Here is a 25,904-nt window from a genome sequence, read left to right on the forward strand (position 1 = left end):
ACACTGGGGCAATACAGGAGACCATGGGGCAGATTGCTGGATACACCGGGGCAATACTGGAGACCATGGGGCAGAATGCTGGACACACTGGGGCAATACAGGAGACCATGGGGCAGATTGCTGGACACACTGGGGCAATACTGGAGACCCTGGGGCAGATTTCTGGACACATTGAGGCAATGCTGGAGACCCTGGGGCAGACTTCTGGACACACTGGGTCAATGCTGGACACTGGGGCAGATTGCTGGGCACACTGGGGGTAATATGCTGGACACACTGGGGCAGTGCTGGACACTGGGGGTAATATGCTGGACACACTGGGGAAAGGCTGGACACTGGGGCAGATTGCTGGACACACTGGGGGCAGTGCTGGACATACTGGGGCAGATTGCTGGACACACTGGGGGTAATATGCTGGACACACTGGGGCAGATTGCTGGACAACATGGGGGTAATATGCTGGACACACTGGGGCAGATTGCTGGACAACATGGGGGTAATATGCTGGACACACTGGGGGCAGGACTTGAGGCATGGGCAGAATGTACATACGGGGCATGATTGGAGACACGGGGCAGGATTGGATCATGGGGCAGGACGGATACGATGGAGGCTGGTGGGGCAGGATGTGGAGATCATATGGGGTAGAATGGATACTCATGAGGGCAGGATGCGAGAACATATGGCTGGAGCCAGGAATGAGAAACGGGGCCAGGGTGGGGAATATTATTACCATAGGGGCTAATTAAGGGATATTATTACTGCAGTGATGTATTTATTTTATTTTTTGAGTATACTGTTTTAAATGGGGGGGCGGTCCTGTTACTGTGCAGAGTGACACTATATCACCTTTTTTTCTTCATGTGATGTAATGTAGAAGTTGTGAAAAATTAAGTAATGTGTTCTGCAAGCGGAGCTCGAGATAACTGTGTTATTTCCTGCAGAAACGAGTCCTGGCTGGAAGGAATGATGGCGGTCTGTGCTGGATGAAAGATGAAGGACTTCACCTAGAGACGTCACTGGTGAGTCAGTGTTACCTATACACTGACACTATACACTGTATACTATATAGAGGTCCTGTGTATAATGTCACCAGTGATCTCTGTATTACCTCTACACAGACACTGCATACTAAGTACAGATCTCCTGTGAATACTGGCACTTATGGTGATAGTATTGTGTTTTTTTTTTTATTACTGATCAGTATTGTAGTATTCAGTCACTATGTGGTGGTAATATGTGGTCTGGAAATGGTGTTGTGGTATTTGTCCCTTGTATGTAGTATTATTCGGTCACTATGTGGCCTGGTCATGGTGTGGTGGTATTAAGTCACAGGTGTGGCATGTGGGGGTGACACCATTAGGCCCAGTTTAAGTTCTACAAAACAGGAAAACCGTTTTTGGTAACCTTTGTGTGTATTGAGCCGGGGGGGGGGAGGGGGGCGCCAAACTCGGGAACAGCCCCGGGCGGCAAAAGCTCTAGCTACGCCTCTGAGGATAGACTGGCCACAGGAACGATCCAGGAGGAAGCAAGACCAATACTAGAACATTGACTGGAGGCCAGGATCAAAGCACTAGGTGGAGTTAAATAGAGCAGCAACTAACGACTTAACCTCATCACCTGAGGAAGGAAACTCAGAAGCCGCAGTACCACTCACATCCACCAACGGAAGCCCATAGACAGAATCAGCCGAAGTACCACTTGTGACCACAGGAGGGAGCTCGACCACAGAATTCACAACACTTTGTGACTCAGACAAGGAACGTTTATTTGTCAAATTCAGTATTTCTCCCATGGCTCCTCAGATAAGCCACCCACATCCTCCTCCATTTTGTCTTACCTATCAAATGTAGTGACAGTACCTGCCTATAGATAAGGGATATTAGACCTTTTGTGTCCACCACTGTAGAGATGGTATCTATTGTGTGATATCGATCAATCAGTATGGCGCTTATTCTAAGTTGTGTACTATACACATGACGTATTTGCAGATATTGATAAAACACGCTATGCGGAAGGTTGACATCTGCCTTTATTTGTTCATAGCTCTTGAATAATCCATCCCTCAAGAGTTGTGATAACAAACATATACGCCTAACCTCGTTTTAGTTTATGTTGTTTGTCAAGGAGATCAATCCGCTCAAGCAAATGGGAGATTTCAGCTGCTCTTTTTTTTTTTTGCAGGATCCATGTTTTATTATTATCCCTCTGAGGATGCATTTGAGTGCTTTCTATTGATGTGGTAAGACAGTTTCATCATATTTTTGAGGGAATCTATAGGTCTGAGACACAGAGTGAGCATTTCAGCAGATTATCATTTATGATCCATCATCTGAAGTTTTGGTGGAGTCTGGTACAGTCAGATTACAGTATACAGGAGCATGATCTGACCATATAGCAGGTCCTGAGATGTAGGTTGCCATGTAAGCAAGTGATGGGTAATTAAGAAAAAGGTTATACGGCTATGTGTATTGTGTATAGGAGAATAATACGTATAATCCCTTATGTCTGGATGTAGTGTCCTCCATACATCGACCAGTTGGAGAGACCGGAGCACGCTTAGCAAAGCTTTTGTTTGCGTTTTAGATTGCCCAAGGATGCATCTAAAGAAGGATCCTAGACAAAATTTAAGTTCAAGAATAAGACCCTCTGCAAACTTTTAAAATGTGTTTAAGTCTTGATGGCATGTCTTAATTAGGTCACAATTAGTGATATAGAAGCATAAGTCAAACTTTCAGTCCTAGGGTTCCTATTAAAGAGAACCATGGAATATATAGAGAGTAAAGTAATACAGTAAAATAATGTGAACTCAACTTATATGCCATTCTAAGATCTTATATGAACTGAGACATTCTATATAGTCAGAGAGAGAGGAAGACAGAACTCTATTTAGCTAATAATAAGCTTAAACTAATAAGTAAGCATCTGCAAACTGTCTCATCAAGGAAGACAAGATTAATTTCAGGAGCTCATAAGATTGACAGGTTCCTTTCTCATCTAGGTGCATCACCATCAAGTTCCTGATCCATTGAATATCTTCTGTGCTGTGCTGGAACTCTCTATGGCAAGGGTGAAGCAAGTGGCCAGTCAGATATAGATGCCTTTCACAAAATTAGAATATCATCAAAAAGTTAATTTATTTCAGTTCTTCAATACAAAAAATGAAACTCATATTATATAGTCATTACAAACAGAGTATTCTATTTCAAGTGTTTATTTCTGTTAATGTTGATGATCATGGCTTAAACCAATGAAAACACAAAAGTCATTATCTCAGTAAATTAGAATAATTTACAAAAATCAAAGGCTTTATAAGCATTTAAAAAGGTCCCTTAGTCTGTTTTAGTAGGCTCCACAATAATGAGGAAGACTGCTGACTTGACAGATTTCCAGAAGGCAGTCACTGACACACTCCACAAGGAGGATACACCACAAAAGGTCATTGCTAAAGAAGCTGGCTGTTCACAGAGTGCTGTATCCAAGCATATTAGTGCAAAGTTGAGAGGAAGGAAAAAGAGTGGTAGAAAAAGGTGCACAAGCAACTGGGATAACCGCAGCCTTGAAAGGATTGTTAACAAAAGGTCATTCAAAAATTTGGGGGAGATCCACAAGGAGTGGACTGCTGCTGGAGTCAATGATTCAAGAGCCACCACACACAGACGTATCCAGGACATGAGCTACAAGTGTCACATTCCTTGTGTCAAGCCACTCATGACCAATAGACAACACCAGAAGAGTCTTACCTGGCCAAGGAGAAAAAGAACTGGACTGTTGCTCAGTGGTCCAAGGTGTTGTTTTCAGATGAAAGTAAGTTTTGTATTTCATTTGCAAATCAAGGCCCCAGAGCCTGTAGGAAGAGTGGAGAGGCCACAATCCAAGCTAGTTTGAAGTTTCCACAATCAGTGATGGTTTGTGGAGCCATGTCATCTGCTGGTGTAGGTTCACTGGTTTTATCAAGATCAAAGTCAGCACAGCCATCTACCAGAAAATTATAGAGCACTTCATGCTTCCCTCTGCTGCTAAAGCTTTTTGGAGATAGAAATTTCAATCTCCAGCAGGACTTGGCACCTGTCCACACTGCCAAATGTACCAATACCTTGTTTAAAAACAACAGAAACACTGTGCTTGTTTGTTGGCCAGCAAATTCGCCTGACCTTAACCACATAGAGAATCTATGGGGTATTGTCAAGAAGATGAGAGACACTAGACCAAACAATGCAAATGAGCTGAAGACTGGTCTCAAAGCAACCTGAGCTTCCATAACACCTCAGCAGTGCAACAGACTGATGACCTCCATGCCACACCGCAGTAATTAATGCAAAAAGGAGCCCCGACCAAGTATTGAGTGCATTTACTGAACATACAATTCAGTAGGCCAACATTTTAGATTTTAACATAATTTTTCAAGCTGATATAATAAAGCAGGGGTGTCAAACTGCATTCCTCAAGGGCTGCAAACAGGTCATGTTTTCAGGATTTCCTTGTACTGCACAGGTGATAATTTAATCACCTACACACATAATGATTACAGCACCTTGTGCAAAGCTAAGGAAATCTTGAAAACACGCATGGTTTGCGGCCCTTGAGGAATGCAGTTTGACACCCCTGTTATAAAGTATTCTAATTTACTGAGATAATAACTTTTATTGTCTGTAAGCCATAATCATCAACATAAACAGAAATAAACACTTGAAATAGATGACTCTGTTTGTGATGACTATATAATATGAGTTTCACTTTTTGTATTGAAGAACTTAAATTAACTTTTTGATGATATTATAATTTTGTGAGAAGCACCTGTATATGGATTCTGGGAATGTCAATGGCATCACAGAATGGTCTCATGTAGCTCGGATCTTTAAAAGTAATCAACGTTCCTTTTTTCTGGACCATCAGCTGGAAAGGGCACCCCCAGGAGCACATTAGGCCATTTTCCCAGATGGCACCAACTCCCTTGATTTCCTCATAATGGCCTCTTTAACATTAAAAAGATGTGTGACAGATAATGTCTCTGGCGCTCAGGATATGGGCCTTGATTTCCTAGTGTATATCGATCTCCAGCTACTTATCAATAGGATCACCAAAGATATTCTTGAATAATGTGCACAGTATTGGCTTAATCACTTGTGAGTAGTGTAGCTTACATATCATTCGTCAAACTTAATTTGACAGGTGGCCCGCCCCTATCAAAGTGTATCAAAAGTGTGTAACCCCCTCCCCTCCCTATCAGTGTATCTGGCTGCCTCCCCTTTGATACGGGTTTGATATTGTTATCATAGTATTTGATACAGCGCTTCTCACTTTATATCATATCAATTAGATTCTCATTTTATATGAAGGTGATATGAGTTTGCTGGTGTTATCAGAGCAACGTATTTGTTAGTCCCAATGATCACATAGACCAAAATGATAGTGTTTCTGCAGCATGCTATGTGAAAGGCAATCTGTGTATCACAGACTAGGTGTCGTGTTCAGGAGCTATTTCCAGGCTTAAATACAACCAGATGTGCTCATGCTGATATATCCAGACATCCACAACAAGCAGATCAATCTCCCCACTACATGTGGGGCACAGATATGTCCACACATCCACAACAAACAGATGGGTGTTATGAGTTCTGGGTCACAGAAGTGAAAAACACTAGATGCAGAAGCACAAAGATCAGCTTAAAATGTTTATTGCCAGAACTAAATGAAAAAGAACACATTATAAGGTAGCAATGCCATACACAACATCATTGGAATGTAATCATTCAATTTCCATTTAAAATGGGCATTAGGGAATTTAGCTTATTGCTAGCAGCCGCTAGGTATCAATGGGGCTCTGTCCCGCTCAGACATCCTGAGGTCAGACATCTAGTTCAACGAAACTGACAAAGACAACCACATTTTTGTTGAAATAGATAACGCGTGTTAGAAAGGAGCTTTAAAGTTGTTAATTTTGATGCCACAAAATCTGTTACGATTCTTTCATTTCTCTGCAAGTCAGATGTGAAACACTGTAAAATCTTTTTGAATGGTAATCCGCACACTAAATGATGTCATACATATATGCAATAATGACCACATACAGAACTATACGTATCCTGGATTTGCGTGTTTTGGTAACAATAAGATTCACAATTCTTGTTCAGGAATGTCTCAAATTCATGTGGAAAGATAATACTATCCGGACAAAAGCCAGAGCTATAAAAAAATATGTCCATCTTATCGCAGAGTACGATTAATATCCAATGGCGCCCAGCTTGACTCAATGGGTCTGTATTCACGATATATGCTGCGGGTCTCTGAGTCACTCTTTCTTCTGGAAGCAAATCACACGGAAACACACCGGCGAATATGCGTTCTGTATTATTATCTGACTTCAGTACTGCTGTAATCTGTAGACTGTCCATTGTTACTTAATTAAAATCGTACAAGATCTATCTTCTATTATTAATTTCCAGAATGGTGGGGTTGATTGCAAAAACAAACATATTTATCGTGTGGGGTGTCGGTAGCGCAAACCGGACTTCAGCACGCAGGTTACCTGTTTTATTCAGCGAGAAATGCCCTCCAGGCTATTGATTAGGCGATAAATCAAGCGCAAATAGAGTGAATCCAGCCATAAATTCTTCATGATCTATTGCTATGGCACAATCAGCATTTTGCTTACCAGATATATGGGCAAGCGCCATATACTTTCTGATGGCTAAATCAACAAACATTAAAATTAGGATTATAAGGTCTTGCGGGTATCTGTTGGTCATCCAGATATAAAGCCGCATGGCTGACATGCTAGTGATAGAACACCAAGGGTTTTTAGCATAAGACCCGCTAAATGCTTCTTCATCTACAAAGCGCAATATAACCGTTTTTGGTATCTGGCCTAGGAAGAGGTTCTTATGGTTCGTGATCCATGTCCCTGCAGCGATGCTGTACACTTTCATGCATGTTCGGTCAATAGCATACTTGGCGGTTGCGGATAAGAGGGCCTGACTGTAGCCGATTCGGACTGCTGGAGATACCTGCACTCTCTTTACATAGAGAGATGCTTGTGAGATTTGCACTTTCAGCGGCTCGGCTTCTGCTGACATGAGGCAGAAAGCATCCTTATTTCTTGTTAACTTAACCTTAAGGTCAAGTCCGTTCAATATTAACTTTGGTTGATTAAATATATCCCCAAAAATGGGCCCCAAGAGGTCGACCGGCTTTGAGTGGGAAGTTGCATTGGCTCTTTTGACACATCCTGCATTTGCGCCATCCAAGCTCCGGTCATTATGATGGCCCGCAGTGTGTTTATAGAACAAACCGGCTGTAAATTGTGATGACAGCGTCTGCGAGCTGTAATTTAAAAGGGTCTCTATGTACGCTCTATAGCTGTAGAGATTGTCCGATTGAGAGATAAGTCAGTCTCCCAGAGTAATATCGACCTGATTAAAAAGAGTGGCTAGAGGGTAGTTTATGAGCGCCACACGCGCAACATCAGTGATATCCGTATTATCTTGCTTGACGATGCGTCAATTTATGTACAGCAGGGTGTTGTTCAGATCATAATAATCTCCGCTCCCAGATAAGAAAAATTCCAATGGTCCATTGGCTGACAGTGCCGCAACTGGTTGTACTTCTACAAATAGAGATTTCTCTATACTAGTTTGTGTCGGCGGTATGTCAAAAATATCCAGATCAGATTTTGCGCACTCTACAGAAGCATCATGCAGGAAAGCCATGATAATTGATTAGAAGATGTCATCCACAGAGCGTCTTACTCTTTTCTGACGGGGTCGTCTCTTGGTTGTAGTTTTATTCATGAGCATTGGTGGTAAAGGCGGGCACGCACGTCTCTTTCTTTTTTGTGCTTTTTTAGCGACATAAATTATCCCAGAACCATCCTGCTGTGGTTGTGCATTTATCCTATTCATAAGGGCTGATGAGACAGTAGTGACAGCATCTTTAGCAATGTTTCTGACAGCCGTCTTCACGTGTGGTTTAACTAATTCTAAGCCTTTTCTGAAAGTGGTACGGCGCGGCAAAATAAGCCTTTAAATATCCCTGCCAGGCCTGAACCATACATGTACTCACTGCCGCTGAACCCCTCTAGCCCGTGCCCTGACTGGGCAATATAGTAGCGGGCATAAACAGCGGGGACTCCATACACCCTTTGAGACACCATTTTATCGTGTCAATACTGATGCGGTCTAAAATGTAATCGCACAATACTTTTTCCGTACTTGAATTTAACTGGTGTGCCTTGGTCTGATAAGATGCTGCTTGCATAAGGGCACGTAATCGGGACTTGTGTACTGAAGGGTAATAATCTCACCGCTCTTGCCAGTTACCTGAGCGGTTCTCAGAAGTTGGACATAGCTGCCCCCCACAAGCTGATGTTGTATTATATCTGTGTACACAAATAATGTACAAAATCCATCTTTTATATCTGCATAACTCTTCTTTCGCTCAACCAGACTGTTATCTACAGAAGCCTCAATGTATGGTTGGAGGCCTAAAATGTGCGCCAGTTTCTGGCCGGGGGCAAAATATATTGATGGCGAATCCGTTAGGGTAACACTCCACTTCACATCCTCATAACGCAGCTTAAAGCTGTCACTGGAAATCTTAAAAATATCAATTCTCTCATTAATCGCGCGTATGAGGTCTGCAATTGTTGAATAAAATCCCAACTTTACGTAATATTCCTTTAGCACATCGCCACGTTTTCCTATATAGAAATTCCCATCATTCTGTTCAAATGTGTACCATGTATGCGGATATTGAATTTCCGTTAGCGCAACCTTGTATGGACCGCCAAGTTGAACAGGCTTAGATAATTTAGTGGTATTCTCTGCAATTGTATTTTCGGGAAATATATCGCTAGACGCATTGGATGGAAGGGTAATATGAAATGAGCCAGCTTCCATGACTATATATCTATCAGCTCTGAAGATGGGATCCAACTACTGAATTTTTTGGGGAACCCCAGCCATTTGACAAAGCACTGGGTCACACCCCTGACACGTTTTTTTCTCAAAATCTTTTCTACTCTGTAGACACGATTCTCATCCAAAGGTATTTTTTTGCAGCTTTTCCTTAGAAAATGACCCCTCTACAGCATCGCCGGCTAAGTCACTAATTTTATAAAGAGGTTTATGAAATGTATTGGAGACAGCGGTAATTAAAAAAATCTCTCGCTGTATGTTTGTTCATAACCCTTGGAAAAAGTTCCCTTATACCGCAATATCCTGACATGATCACCAATTTTTAAAGTTGGTTTAATAGGTTTATTAGTCATACTAGCGCTATAAATATTTCTCCATATTTGTAGCGAATTTTGCTTCGTCACATCAATCAGCCTGCAGCGAATAGTGGAATGGTAAGTATGATTGTAGCTATGCACCAAATATCAATGTACCTAAATGTGTTATGTCTCGTAAGATAGCCCCACATCCGGGTTTTTAATGTACGATTAAAGCTCTCCACCATAGAGGCCTTTATGGTATTGTTGGTAAAAAAAATGATGACTATTATGCATAGTACATAGCCACTTGAGTGATGAATTTATAAATTCTTTGCCGCGATCCGTCTGCAATTTCTCCGGTATGCGCTTATCATTTTGAAATATTAGTTCGAAAGATCTGGCTACAGCTGGTCCAGTCTTGTTTGATAAGGCCACGCACCATGCGTATCTCGATAGAGTATCAATCAACGTCAGGATGTATTTGATATAATTTTCCCTTGAATATTCAATCAAACTTACAAGATCTGCTTGCCACTGTTTATCTATATCTGAAACTATAAATTTTATTTGTCTGAAATCTTTTTCTTACAGGCTTATGCAAAATATATGTATCTTGGTTATTCAGCCAATCACTCACATCAGATCTCTCAATTTCATGGCGTCTTGTCTCTCTAAATAATTTGTCAATTCCACCGAATGATCCGGGTGCCTTAGGTGTGAAATACAGTTTCTGCAATATTTCCTCATAGGAATTAGAAGCCATGAGATCATCAACCTTTGATATCGTTACCAGAAATTCAATTGAATAATTTCATATTAAATGCTGTATTTATTCCAAATATTTCAGTCCTAGATAATATATTTCAGGCCTAGATAAGTTAGTTAATTTTAACACAAGAGCTGCGGCTCATTATAATAATAATGATTTGTTGAAATCACCGAAGAGGTGTACATGAGCAGAACTTGTGAGTGGTGTATTCACTTTAAATACAGGCCAGACTTGCTTCAGTCTTGACAAACAGAATCTTAAAGACAGGCTTTTTTTTCTGGGAATCTGAACAGCTGCTCTACTCTTTGAAAAAAAGTAAGTGTTTACTGATTTAATTGATGCCTGTAGCGTATATATTTGTTATATAGTTATAAACTGAATCTTTGCAATGTCTAGTTAGTTATATTTATCTTTTTTATTATAATTCATATATAGTATATATTTGTTATATATATATATAGAGTTAAACTGAATCTTTGCTAATTCATATATAGTATATATTTGTGATATAGTTATAAACTGAATCTTTGCTAATTCATACATAGTATATATTTGTTATATAGTTAAAAACTGTATTTATCCACGGTATAGATATAGATAAAACTTTTCCCATTTTTATTTAAGATGGAATCCCAATATTCCTGCAATCAATACAATACCCTTCAAACAAGCACACAATTAGGTAATATATCGAATATAGTGTACAGAGTATTGTCTCATTCTGATTAAGTCATTGTTTTGTATATTAATGATATATTTTTTTCATTCTTTCTTATTTAAGAAGAGTGTATGTCTCCTGAATTTGGCCATAATGTCAACACTCAGAATTATGAAGCCTTTGAATCCGTAGCTGCGAAACCATTAGAAGATAATAAGTCTGCTCATCAGTCTATCACAGGTAATTAGATTATCCTTTTTGCATTTAGATAGGAAAAAAATGTCGCTGTAACACGGTATATATTTATCTTTCGTGTATCACAGGTAAGAAATATATATACACATACATATATCAGCTGATTTAAACCTTTATATGTAGGCACAAACTAAATGCAATTTGTCATACAGATACTGACATGCATCAAACGGCCTATATGTCAGAAAACAGGTATGCTCCTGAACCAAGTGAAAATCAGGATTCAGATGTTGAGATCATAGATGTCAAAATGCCTGTAATTCCACCGGTACCCGATGCTCCTAAAAGACGTGGAAATTCGTTAAGCAGGAGTCTCAAGAATAGAAAAGGTAATGGTTCGATTGAAATACATACGATTCTCAGTTTTGTGTAGAAAATCAATTCTGGGTTAACTAATAGTTATATTTTATTTACAGCTGCTAAACTAGTGGCCAGAAAAATTCAATTTGAAAAAGAGAATATTCCCGTGCCACCGAGTTCGAACAATGAGATGCCCATTAATCCAAGAGCTGCGGAAGTGCAATTCCCAGTTCATACTTGTAAGTATATATTTAGTCTGTTCTATACTGGATTTATACAAACATTGTTACATTGATTTCATGGATAACTATCACAGATAACTTTTCAAATATTACGCAGGATCATAGATAACTGAGGGCATGTAGCTTTTCCAATTTTACACAGGTTTCACAGATAACTGGCACTTGTATCTTTTCTTTTAGATACGTCGAATCTTCAGCCTCGAGTTTTGCAACAGTGTAATTACGGATCTGCACAGAATCCCCCCCAAAGAGCTAATGCGGCTGTGAGAACAATTCCTCCTTCGCCCATCTGTGTTGTGGATCGTGAGGAAAGCTATGCGACACCCAAACACCCCGGGAATCCAATCCCCAAGATTTCACATAAAAAATATAAGAACGTTTCAAAAGATTTGCATCGCAGAACGACGATAGCCCATCATTATTCAGGAAGCTAATAGCTCAATCAGCATTCCACAAGTTACTTTTGAAAACAGAGAACAGCTCTACAAGGGTAAGAAGAGTAATAAGCGGGACAATATACGGGTGTGTCAAACTGTACAGTCTGCAGATATTACTCTTGCAGATTCGTCTAGCGATTTCGGCATTGTATTACCTCTAAAGAAACGGTAAGAATCACGACGTTGTGTAAGTAAAAAGCAAAAAGTTGCTGAACATTCATCTTACACAGGGAGTCCTGTGTGGGATGATGAACATGTCAAAATATTCACTGCTATGTCTGCTCAGTCCATCCATACCAAACTCGCCCAGATGAAACTAATATCTTTCTGTGACACGTATGAAAGACTGATAAATGCATGTCCAACACTTGACATTATCGCGGACCTATTTGATTTTAAACTAAATCATGCAAGTGTACAATCACCCCCTGTGAATTTAAATAAATCTAAATCCATGTGACTAAGCTTGGTTGGTTATGGGTTGAAAAAATTTACTAAAATAATGCCGCATAGATCTTATAGAGCAAGAGTCATTAAGAAGGCTCTACAGATGTTGGTTAGTTCCAGAAGATTGCAAGCAACTAGAAGAGGGCGAAAGACATTTTGCAGCGCAATAACTACACAATACCCCCAGAGGCTGTTACATGATTCAACTCCGCTTCTACACATCCAAGACCACCCTGGAGGTGTCAACACCAATGTGGATCCAGATGCTCAGAGCAGTGAGCATCTTAAAACACATGCTGAAAATGCGCATGATGCAGCCTCTGTAGGTAATGGTGGTTATGATAATGAAATGTCCGTAGATCATTTAGACTTTTTACAACATTTTTATCATCATCAAAGGTCCCTCCGCAATTTCAATGCGCATATACATACAGATCATTTAAGATTTGTAAATTTGGAGCATGTACAATCATTTGTAGAGGGCGTTAATATTGTTCATGACAGCATTCAGTCATTACTGGATAGAATCATCAGGTACATTGAACCTGGTGACTTTGTACAGTTAAGGCTTGAAGGTGGTGATACTTTAGACCCTATTTTCACTACAAAACAAACCCGGGAAGATTTTAATTCTGAATCTTTTTAAATGCTGTTGCCCGCACACTTCAAAGTAACGCTGAATGCCTAGCATCAAATTCGTTAAAGCTAGTTGTCACCATCATTAAAAACCGCCGCGGTGGTGTAAAAAAGGCGCTTGAAATCTATAGCGAGCAGTCAGATCATTAAACAAAAGAGGCAATGGCTTGATTTTAACAATTACACAACAAATCTGTGTTTGGCTGCTAGTGTGTGCTGTTGTGAATTCTGTGGCCAAGCTCCCTCCTGTGGTCGTGAGTGGTACTTCGGCTGGTTCTGTCTATGAGCTTCCTTTGGTGGATGAGAGTGGTACTGCGGCTTCTGAGTTTCCTTCCTCAGGTGATGAGGTTAAGTCGTTAGGTGCTGCTCTATTTACCTCCACCTAGTGCTTTGATCCTGGCCTCCAGTTAATGTTCTAGTATTGGTCTTGCTTTCTCCTGGATCGTTCCTGTGGCCTGTCTACCCTGCATAAGCTAAGTTTTGCTTGTGTTATTTTTGTTTGCTATTTTTTTCTGTCCAGCTTGCTATATTGGTTTTTCTTGCTTGCTGGAAGCTCTGGGACGCAGAGGGAGCACCTCCGTACCGTTAGTCGGTGCGGAGGGTCTTTTTGCCCCCTCTGCGTGGTTGTTTGTAGGGTTTTGTGTTGACCGCAAAGCAATCTTTCCTATCTTCGGTCTGTTCAGTAAGTTGGGCCTCACTTTGCTAAATCTATTTCATCTCTGCGTTTGTATTTTCATCTCAACTCACAGTCATTATATGATGGGGGCTTCCTTTTCCTTTGGGGTATTTCTCTGAGGCAAGGTAGGCTTATTTTTCTTTCTTAGGGCTAGCTAGTTTCTCAGGCTGTGCTCGAGGCGCATAGGACTGGTCAGGAGCGCTCCACGGCTACCTTTAGTGTGGTTGGATAGGATTAGGGATTGCGGTCAGCAGAGTTCCCACGTCTCAGAGCTCGTCCTATGTTTTTGGTAATTGTCAGGCCACTTTGTGTGCTCTGAACTTCAAGGTCCATTGTGGTTCTGAATTACCTGTTCATAACAGTGTGCGCCTTGATGGACGGCACGTATGTCATGCACTGATGAAACTAAGAAAAGCCAGTACATTGACTCCTTTCTTGAAAAAGGTGTACAATTACCCAACAAAAACACAAACATTTTTTATATCGTGTTTTACAACAGCGTTTGCTCGTCTAGAGCTCTATTCGCTGCTGGACTGGCTGCAGGAGAGGTGTCTTTATCACGACACAGATTCAGTTATTTTTGTACATAGGGAAGGTGAGTGGCAACCGCCATTAGGCGATTACCTGGGGGAGCTGACCAGTGAAATACCCGATGGCACACACATCACAGAATTTGTATACGCGGGCCCCAAAACTTATGGATACAAACTCAACATTGGTAAAACTGTCTTAAAAGTGAAGTATATAGCACTAAATGTTGGTAACTTTCAATCTATTAATTTCAACAGTCTAAAAGATCTAGTTCTGGACTACCCGCGTAATTCTGACACAGAAACTCAGAAACGTATTGTCGTACAGCAGCAGGCCATTGTGAGAAATAAAATGTACTGGGACATTGAAACAAGACCATTACGCAAAACCCAAAAGTGCGTTTACACAAAGTGGCGACTATTAGACGATTTCACCACCTTGCCTTTTGGCTGTTAGCGGAGTATTGTGATGGATACGTGACTACAACACCCATTCTCATGCATTCTAGCAGGCCCGTCTAATTCTGGAAAGAGCTATTTTGTAAAACAAATGCTATATAATATTGAAAGTAATTTTTCTCACAAACCCGATAATATTGTTTGGTTTTATTCATGCTGGCAAAAACTATATGATGAAATCTCTCTCTCTTTTCCTAACACCAGATTTGTGGAGGGTCTGCCGAATACATTCGTAGATGACGAATTATTCCCTCCAGACAAGGTGAATTTGACTATTGTTGATGATCTCATGGAGAGTGCTAGCGAAAACTGCGAAATAGAAAAAGCATTCACCAAGTATGTGCACTACAGAAATCTCAGCATTTTCTACCTGGTACAAAACATATTTTGCCAGGGTAAGAAAAGCCACACAATAAATTTAAACACTAAGTACATGGTGCTTTTTAATAATCCTCAAGATAAATTACAAATTTTAACTCTAGCTCGCCAGATGTACCCCGGGAAAAAACGTTTTTTCCTAGAAGCTTTTGAGGATGCCACGCGGGAGCCTTATGGGTATTTGCTGGTAGATTTGAGAGCTAATACCCCTGAGCATCTTCGCTTAAGGACTGGATTGTTTCCACCAGCATTGCCTGCTGCCTATGTTCAAAAGAAAAACACTTCTAAAAAGTGAATTTTACGTGGAATCAGACATTCTATGCTGCGTGCGTTCTGATGTAAAGATGTCTGAGAGACTCCGGCGTAACTGGGCTCTCTTGAAAACCCTGGTGAAAGCAACCCTTGCTGTCAGAAAGTCTATTTTGCACAATGCAAGCAATGATTTAATTACAGCCAAAGTCGAGATTGCTCTAAACATCTTAAAAGGCAGGATTCCGCTGAAAGAGCGCCAAAAAGGCATATTAAAGAAGTGGCGTAAAGCTATAAGAACCCCGAGTGACAGATCTCAACCCATAAAGAAAAAGAAGCAACTACTAAAGGAGACCGGCGGGTTTATTGGCCCTCTTTTAGGTTTTGCAATTCCAATAATAAAAAGCCTGCTCACAGGCAAATAATAGAGCATACAGAGAAAATGTATCTAGTTCCCAAACAGGAGCTAGTCAAACTAAGACTCCCTACTACAGATAACATACGCAAAAGTGTTATTCGTTGCCTTGATGATGAAATTAGCGCCGTTTTGCAACGTCGTGACATCCCCGATGATATGAAAATTAAAATGTATAGCTACGTGCTACAACAAACTTGGTACATACTATGTACTTGGTACATACGCGGCACAGCTCAAAAGAAGTAACGACTTTAAATCTCGTTAGCACTCCTGATCCTGATCAAGAACAATTGTCAAATACCGACTGATAAAAATCAAGAGGTAAGCCATATAAACCAAAGATATAAAAAGAATGCAGAATTTTTACTAAACATGTTACTGCAGAATAAAAAATGTTACAGCCTGGAATAATAAAGCCGAATTTATTTTCAAAGGCGCCGTAATACGCGGATCTAACTTATTGCATTTGGTACGTAGTACAACACATAGTCATGCTCTGACCAGCAGAAGTTTACCTCCGGGTTGGGATTAATTTATGCAGGCTATGTCCGAGCTAAATATACCATCTACAGTTGTGGGTAATCCCACTACTAGACAGCTTTTAGATGGCTTAAAAATTTCCATCAGTGAGGGACATGCTGTATCTACACCACAGAAGCTATCCCCGCTGCCCCGAACAATTCAATCTTTACATTCCCCGTCATTAGGCACCACACGTGGAACTCTGCTACCTTATAAAAGGTCTCTACCAATACTAAAATCCATGTGGCTCACAATGTAAAGGATGTACTGGATAAATGTTGTAGTTAGCTTGTAACACTATATGATTTATTTTGTAAGAAGTGTAATTATGTATGTTAATTGTACTTGTGATACTATTTACTAATTTATTTTGTAAGAAGTATGTTGCTGTATGTTATTTGTACTATTTAATGATTTTTTTATATTCTGTAAGAATTTTTATATTATTGAAATGTCTTTGAGATGTATTTATTTTACAACAATAAAATCTTTTAAACTTTTACAATATTGTGTCTTTGCTTTTTACAAACGTAAAAAACATCCCGCTTCATACTTGATAGTGTTGTAACATGGCCATATACATAATATGCCCATACAATGAGCCTGGTGTATTATAAGCCATGTGTTAAATGAGAATCACAGTATCAAATAAACACACTGCTAGGATATAAAATCATATAAATTGCTGAACAAGATATGCCAGAAACACTATAAGTTTGGTCTATGTGATCGCATTGTGGCTATCAAATAAAATACGGATATAAAATCATATAAATTGATAAACAAGATACTCCAGAAACACTATCATTTTGGTCTATTTAATCATTGGGACTAACAAATAAAATACATTGTTCTGATAACACCAGCAAACTCATATCAACTTCATATAAAATGAGAATCTAAGTGATATGATATAAAGTGAGAAGCGCTGTATCAAATACTATGATAACAATATCAAACCCGTATCAAAGGGGAGGCAGCCAGATACACTGACAGGGATGGGAGGGGTTACACACTTTTGATACGAATGAGTTTGACGAATGATATGTAAGCTACACTACTCTTGTGAATTGATGCTTTTAGGTATACCCCATATCCGGATATCATTGTGATGTTCTTGGTAATCAACCATATTAAACAGACTGTTTATTTGCTGGCTGTGAAGATCCAGTGTTTGTTTATGAGCATTTTGATGGCTCAAAACTTGTACAACATCATCTTGTAATCTCTGACATGTCCTGGGAAAGATGTGGGCTCACCGCCGGAACCCACATCAAAGGGAGGGAGTCCGACATTAGCGTAAATTTATGCCCAGCATTGGAAAGGAGTTAAAATGTTTCAAACATTCTGAACATGTAAAAGGCTTATCCACTGTGTGGGTTCTCTGGTGTCTATTTTGAAGCGATTTCCAGCCAAGACATTTCCCACATTCTCAACAGAAAAAAGGCTTCCCCCCTGTGTGAGTTCTCTGGTGGTCATCATGCTGATGTTTCTGGATAAAACTTTTCCCACATTCTGAACATGAAAAAGGCTTCTCCCCTATGTGAGCTCTCTGATGTCTGATAAGACTTGATTTCTCTGTAAAACATTTCTCACATTCTGTACATGAAAAAGGCTTCTCCCCTGTGTGGCTTCTCTGGTGGCTAACAAGTTGCGTTTTCCAGTTAAAACATTTCCCACATTCTGAACATGAAAAAGGCTTCTCCCCTGTATGGTTTCTCTGGTGGCTAAGAAGTTGCGTTTTCCGGTTAAAACATTTCCCACATTCTGAACATGAAAAAGGCTTCTCTCCTGTATGGTTTCTCTGGTGGCTAACAAGTTGCGTTTTCCGGATAAAACATTTCCCACATTCTGAACATGAAAAAGGCTTCTCCCCTGTATGGGTTCTCTGGTGGTCTTCATGATGATGTTTCCATTTAAAACATTTCCCACATTCTGAACATGAAAAAGGCTTCTCCCCTGTATGGTTTCTCTGGTGGCTAACAAGTTGCGTTTTCCGGATAAAACATTTCCCACATTCTGAACATGAAAAAGGCTTCTCTCCTGTGTGAGTTCTCTGGTGGTCATCATGATGATGTTTCCGTTTAAAACATTTCCCACATTCTGAACAGGAAAAAGGCTTCTCCCCTGTGTGAGTTCTCTGGTGTCTAGTAAGAAGCAATTTCGAGCTAAAACATTTTCCACATTCTGAACATGAAAAAGGCTTCTCCCCTGTATGGGTTCTCTGGTGGTCTTCATGATGATGTTTCCATTTAAAACATTTCCCACATTCGGTACATGAAAAAGGCTTGTCCCCTGTGTGGCTTCTCTGGTGGCTAACAAGTTGCGTTTTCCGGTTAAAACATTTCCCACATTCTGAACATGAAAAAGGCTTCTCCCCAGTGTGAGTTCTGTAGTGGTTATCATGATGATGTTTCAGTTTAAAACATTTCCCACATTCTGAACATGAAAAAGGCTTCTCCCCTGTATGGTTTCTCTGGTGGCTAATAAGTTGTGTTTTCCGGTTAAAATATTTCCCACATTCTGAACATGAAAAAGGCTTCTCCCCTGTGTGGGTTCTCTGGTGGCTAACAAGTTGCGTTTTCCGGTTAAAACATTTCCCACATTCTGAACATGAAAAATGCTTCTCCCCTGTATGGTTTCTCTGGTGGCTAACAAGTTGCGTTTTCCGGTTAAAACATTTCCCACATTCTGAACATGAAAAAGGCTTCTCCTCTGTGTGACTTCGATGGTGCTTAACAAAATATGATTTCTGGTTAAAACATTTCCCACACTTGGAACAAAAAAATCTATTCTCCCCTGTGTGAATTTTTTGATGCCTAAGAAAAGACTTTTTGAGGGGAAAACTATTTCCATATTCTGAATGTGAAAATTCCTTATTTGCTTTTAGAGAAATTCGCTTTTTAATGCTTATTTTGTGACTTTGATTTTCCTTAGTAGTCAGTAATGAATCAGAAGTCAGGACCTGTTTCAATGGGTTAGATGATACATGGTTGCTGTGAAGAGATGATGGTATGTCTGGAGTAATGGCATTCACTTCAATTGTATCTTCTCGTATCTCAAGGTCATCTGATTTTAAAACTGAAGATGTCAGCTGCCCCCCTGATCTCCTGGTACAGTCAGCTGCCAAGAAAAAAAAACAATTATTATTTCGGAATAAGAAAAATTCTTGAATTTTACATATTTTGACATTTCTACTTAAACTGTCAGTAAAAGATGGCAAGTTATATAAAAAGATTCAATTATTCACCAAGACAATGACAGTTCACAGTCTAAAAATGAAGTGATTAACCAGAGTCAGCATGGGTTTGTAACTAATAAGTACTGTCAGACTAACTTAATTTCCTTCTATGACAGAATCACTGACTGGGTGGATCTGGGAAATGCTGTAGATATAGTATATCTTGACTTCAGGAAAGCATTTGACAAAGTATCTCACACAATCCTTATTGAAAAAATGACTAAGTATGGAATGGACAAGGCAACTGTTAGGTGGATTCATAACTGGCTTAGTGATCAGACCCAAAGAGTGGTCATAAATGGCTGCACATCCAGTTGGAAGAATGTCTCAAGTGGGGTACCAAAGGGCTCTGTCCTGGGCCCTGTATTGTTCAACATCTTTATCAATGATTTAGATGAAGGAATTGAGGGTAAACTGATTAAATTTGCTGATGACACAAAGCTAGGAGGGATAGCTAATACTAGAGAAGAGAGAGAGAATTCAAAAAGATAAAAATAAACTGGAGCAGTGGGCAGCAACTAACAGAATGGTTTTTAACAAGGAAAAATGCAAAGTACTACATCTGGGCAATAAAAATGAAAAAAGCATATACAGAATTTGAGGAATAGGGCTAAGCCACAGCACATGTGAAAAAGACTTGGGTATACTAATAGATCACAGACTGAACATGAGTCAACAGTGTGATGCAGCAGCAAAAAAGGCAAATGCAATTCTGGGATATATTAACAGAAGCATACAGTCTAGATCATGCAAGTTCATTATTGCCCTCTACTCCTCTTTGGTCAGACCTCATCTGGAATACTGTGTCCAGTTTTGCAAGTTCAGAGAAGAGCGACCAGAATGGTGACCGGTCCGCAAACCATGACCTATAAGCAACATTTACAGGATTTGGGAATGTTTAGCTTGCAAAAAGAAGACAGAGGAGAATTAATAGCTGAACAAAAAGAAAAAAGGAAAGTGTCACGCCGTTAACGGTGATAAAGTGGCAGGACGGCGTACTGGGACCCACACCTGTCCCTGCCACTATAATGGGGCCCTGGCTTTCCCTTATCTCAGGGGTACCTATGATGGTTAGGAGGCCTGAGCCACCAGCGTATCCCTGTCTCCTGTGCAGACCCTATCAGTGGCCTCCTCTCCCTCCAAGGGAAGTGGACTGCACCAGTGTATCAATACAACAAATAACAGGGTATACAGACAAGGTAACTAAAAGTCTCAAACTCACCAAATGCTCACACAACCACTGAGGAAACACAGAGAAGGGAAGAGAAGGAAAAAACTAGGAAGGAAAAGAGGTTTAACATGCAACCAAAACAGCAGATACCAATCTCTGTAAATAAACCTCCAAACTCCAACACTATGCTCCTTCAACCCCCAAGCCAGGCAGTAGAACTGATCACTGACAATAGCTGAAGTCAGGACTGGGTCTATATAGAGGATCAGATTACAAAATCCACTTCAGCTGAGAGACCCAGCTCTCAGCAAGTCAGCAATAAGGTTAACTCGTGCACTGCTTGCACAAAGCAGCCAGGTCAGAATACAGGAGAAGAGCTTCTGTTCACTGTGTGTGAACGAGGCCCAGACCGCTGCGGTTCTCTGGAACCTCTCTGTCGCGGTAGCCCCATGACAGAACCCCCCTTCTACGAGGGACCTCCGGAACCTCAGGACCAGGTTTTTCAGGATGAGCTGTATGAAATGCCTGAACCAACCTAACCGCATGGACATCGGCAGCAGGTACCCATGTCCTCTCCTCAGGACCGTACCCTCTCCAGTGTACCAGATATTGTAGGGATCGACGAACTAAACGAGAATCCATAACCCTGGAAATCTGGAACTCGAGATTTCCATCAACAAGGACCGGAGATGGAGGTGAAGGGGACTGATTGGATGACGTCACAACCTTTTTGAGTAAGGAGCGATGAAAAACTTTATGGATCTTAAATGAGTGAGGCAACGCCAGCCGAAAAGCAACGGAATTCACGACGGCCACAATCCTATAAGGGCCAATGAACCTAGGGCCCAATTTCCACAAGGGAACTCTCAGCTTAATATTTTTCGAGGACAACCAAACCCAATCACCCACACACAGGTCCGGACCTTACACACGTCTCGATCAGCCGCATTCTTATACCTGGAACCCATCCTCTAATTTATCAAGAACCCATTGCCATACGGACGTGATGGATGAAGAAAACCTCTCCTCTTCAGGAACACCTGAGGAATCCCTCCTATTAAATTAACTAAATTGAGGATGACAACCATATGCCCCGAAAAACGGGGACTAACCAGTAGACTCATGAGTACGATTGTTTATAGTAAATTCTGCTAACGGTAACTACTTAACTCAGTCCTCCTGATTCTCTGAGACGAAGCACCTGAGATAAGTTTCAAGATTTTGATTTACGCGTTCAGTCTGACCATTGGATTGAGGATGAAAAGCTGAAAACGACAAATGAGTCCCCAACCGGCTGCAGAAAGCCCTCCAAAACTTAGAAATAAACTGCACCCCACAATCTCAGACAATATCTGAAGGAATACCATGCAGTCTCACAACCTCCTTAATAAAGACCTGTGCCAGAGTCTTAGCATTTGGTAATGCGGGGAGCGCAATGAAATGAGACATCTTGCTAAATCTATCAACTACGACTAAAATAACTGTATTACCCTCTGAAACCGGTAAGTCAGTGATGAAATCTATTGACAAATGAGTCCAAAATCTATTGGGAATCTCCAAAGATTGGAGAGACTCAGACGGGCGAGAACAAGAGGACTTGGAATGCGCACACACACTGCAGGCAGCGACATATTCCTGTACATCATGTCTTACCCCAGACCACCAAAAACGCCGAGTGAGTAGGTCCGCGGTAACCTTACTTCCAGGGTGTCCAGCCAAAACCGAGTCATGATGCTCATTTATGACCCTGAGACGGAGATAAGCTGGAACAAAAAGTTTACCTAACGGACAGGCTGCTGGGGCATCCCCCTGTGCCTCTACCACCTCTCTCTCAAGATCAGAATTAATTGCGGCGACTACTACACCCTTCTGCAGTATAGGACCTGGTTCACAATTATCCCCACCCCCCAGGAAACAGTGGGATAACGCATCAGCCTCGACATTCTTATTTCCTGGCCTGTACGTAATGTAGAAATTGAACCTGGCGAAGAACAGAGACCACCTTGCCTGCCTAGGCGTAAGACACTTTGCCGTTTCTAAATACTACAGATTTTTGTGATCTGTGATCACCGTGACAGGGTGATGTGCTCCCTCCAAAAAATGACGCCATTCCTAAAATGCCCATTTAATTGCCAACAGCTCCCTGTTACCAATGTCATAATTCTTCTCAGTAGGAGTTAATTTTCTCGAGAAAAATGCACACGGATGCCACTTACTCGGAGAAATCCCCTGAGACAATACAGCTCCCACCCCTACCTCAGAGGCATCCACTTCTACCACAAATGGCTGAGTGATGTCAGGCTGTGTTAATATGGGTGCTGTGGAAAAACACTTTAAAAGTTTCAAAAGCTTTACAGGCCACACTGGACCATACAGAGAAATCCGTGCCTCTCCTGGTCATGTCTGTCAATGGTTTGGCTACCACTGAAAAGTATTTAATAAATTTGCGATAGAAATTTGCAAAACCTAAAAACCTCTGTAAAGCCTTAAGTGTTGTGATAGGCAATTCAGTATCACAATGGACATAACGGTCAGAGCACATACAGTGATCTGACAATAACCCAAAATAATAGAACGAGCTCTGAGACGTGGGAACTCTGCAGACCGCAATCCCTAATCCTCTCCAAACAACACTAGAGGCAGCTGTGGATTGCGCCTAACTCTGCCTATGCAACTCGGCACAGCCTGAGAAACTAACTAGCCTGAAGATAGAAAATAAGCCTACCTTGCCTCAGAGAAATACCCCAAAGGAAAAGGCAGCCCCCCACATATAATGACTGTGAGTTAAGATGAAAAAACAAACGTAGGGATGAAATAGATTCAGCAAAGTGAGGCCCGACTTTCTTAACAGAGCGAGGATAGGAAAGATAACTTTGCGGTCTACACAAAACCCTAAAGAAAACCACGCAAAGGGGCAAAAAGACCCTTCGTACCAAACTAACGGCACGGAGGTACACCCTTTGCGTCCCAGAGCTTCCAGCAAAACAATTAGACAAGCTGGACAGAAAAAATAGCAAACAAATAGCAAAGAAGAACTTAGCTATGCAGAGCAGCAGGCCACAGGAATGATCCAGGGAAAAACAAGTCCAACACTGGAACATTGACAGGAAGCATGGATCAAAGCATTAGGTGGAGTTAAGTAGAGAAGCACCTAACGACCTCACCAGATCACCTGAGGGAGGAAACTCAGGAGCCGCAGTACCACTTTCCTCCACAAACAGAAGCTCCCAGAGAGAATCAGCCGAAGTACCACTTGTGACCACAGGAGGGAGCTCTGCCACAGAATTCACAACAGTACCCCCCCCTTGAGGACGGGTCACCGAACCCTCACCAGAGCCCCCAGGCCGACCAGGATGAGCCACATGAAAGGCACGAATAAGATCGGGAGCATGGACATCAGAGGCAAAAACCCAGGAATTATCTTCCTGAGCATAACCCTTCCATTTAACCAGATACTGGAGTTTCCGTCTTGAAACACGAGAATCCAAAATCTTCTCCACAATATACTCCAATTCCCCCTCCACCAAAACCGGGGCAGGAGGGTCAACAGATAGAACCATAGGTGCCACGTATCTCCGCAACAATGACCTATGGAATACGTTATGTATGGAAAAAGAATCTGGGAGGGTCAGACGAAAAGACACAGGATTAAGAACCTCAGAAATCCTATACGGACCAATGAAACGAGGTTTAAACTTAGGAGAGGAAACCTTCATAGGAATATGACGAGAAGATAACCAAACCAGATCCCCAACACGAAGTCGGGGACCCACACGGCGTCTGCGATTAGCGAAACGTTGAGCCTTCTCCTGGGACAAGGTCAAATTGTCCACTACATGAGTCCAAATCTGCTGCAACCTGTCCACCACAGTATCCACACCAGGACAGTCCGAAGACTCAACCTGTCCTGAAGAGAAACGAGGATGGAACCCAGAATTGCAGAAAAATGGCGAAACCAAGGTAGCCGAGCTGGCCCGATTATTAAGGGCGAACTCAGCCAAAGGCAAAAAGGACACCTAGTCATCCTGATCGGCAGAAACAAAGCATCTCAGATAGGTTTCCAAGGTCTGATTGGTTCGTTCGGTCTGGCCATTAGTCTGAGGATGGAAAGCCGAGGAAAAAGACAAGTCAATGCCCATCCTACCACAAAAGGCTCGCCAAAACCTCGAAACAAACTGGGAACCTCTGTCAGAAACGATATTCTCTGGAATGCCATGCAAACGAACCACATGCTAGAAGAACAATGGCACCAAATCAGAGGAGGAAGGCAATTTAGACAAGGGTACCAGATGGACCATCTTAGAAAAGCGATCACAGACCACCCAAATGACTGACATCTTTTGAGAAACGGGAAGATCTGAAATAAAATCCATAGAGATATGTGTCCAAGGCCTCTTCGGGACCGGCAAGGGCAAAAGCAACCCACTGGCACGAGAACAGCAGGGCTTAGCCCGAGCACAAATCCCACAGGACTGCACAAAAGTACGCACATCCCGCGACAGAGATGGCCACCAAAAGGATCTAGCCACTAACTCTCTGGTACCAAAGATTCCAGGATGACCAGCCAACACCGAACAATGAACCTCAGAGATAACTTTATTCGTCCACCTATCAGGGACAAACAGTTTCTCCACTGGACAACGATCAGGTTTATTAGCCTGAAATTTTTGCAGCACCCGCCGCAAATCAGGGGAGATGGCAGACACAATTACTCCTTCCTTGAGGATACCCGCCGGCTCAGATAAACCCGGAGAGTCGGGCACAAAACTCCTAGACAGAGCATCCGCCTTCACATTTTTAGAGCCCGGAAGGTACGAAATCACAAAGTCAAAACGGGCAAAAAACAGCGACCAACGAGCCTGTCTAGGATTCAAACGCTTAGCAGACTCAAATAAGTCAAGTTCTTATGATCAGTCAATACCACCATGCGATGCTTAGCTCCTTCAAGCCAATGACGCCACTCCTCGAATGCCCACTTCATGGCCAGCAACTCTCGGTTGCCCACATCATAATTTCGCTCAGCAGGCGAAAACTTCCTGGAAAAAAAAAGCGCATGGTTTCATCACTGAGCAACCAGAACCTCTCTGCGACAAAACAGCCCCTGCTCCAATCTCAGAAGCATCAACCTCGACCTGGAACGGAAGAGAAACATCTGGTTGACACAACACAGGGGCAGAAGAAAAACGACGCTTCAACTCTTGAAAAGCTTCCACAGCAGCAGAAGACCAATTGACCAAATCAGCACCCTTCTTGGTCAAATCGGTCAATGGTTTGGCAATACTAGAAAAATTGCAGATGAAGC

At 41.5% G+C, this 25,904-nt stretch overlaps 1 protein-coding gene across 1 annotated transcript in view; it reads right to left on the bottom strand.

Annotated features, from left to right (window-relative positions):
• Positions 1-16,198: 16,198 nt before the first annotated feature.
• LOC138663292 (zinc finger protein 605-like) overlaps positions 16,199-25,904 on the bottom strand; it is a 90,329-nt gene continuing 80,623 nt past the window's right edge. Inside the window, exon 7 of the mRNA XM_069749469.1 lies at positions 16,199-19,313. Coding sequence (XP_069605570.1) covers positions 17,623-19,313 — 1,691 coding nt within the window. The 3' untranslated portion in view covers positions 16,199-17,622. The remainder of the gene's footprint in view (positions 19,314-25,904) is intronic.

This window comes from Ranitomeya imitator, chromosome 2, assembly GCF_032444005.1.
Source record: "Ranitomeya imitator isolate aRanImi1 chromosome 2, aRanImi1.pri, whole genome shotgun sequence".
NCBI classification, from domain to species: Eukaryota; Metazoa; Chordata; class Amphibia; order Anura; family Dendrobatidae; genus Ranitomeya; species Ranitomeya imitator.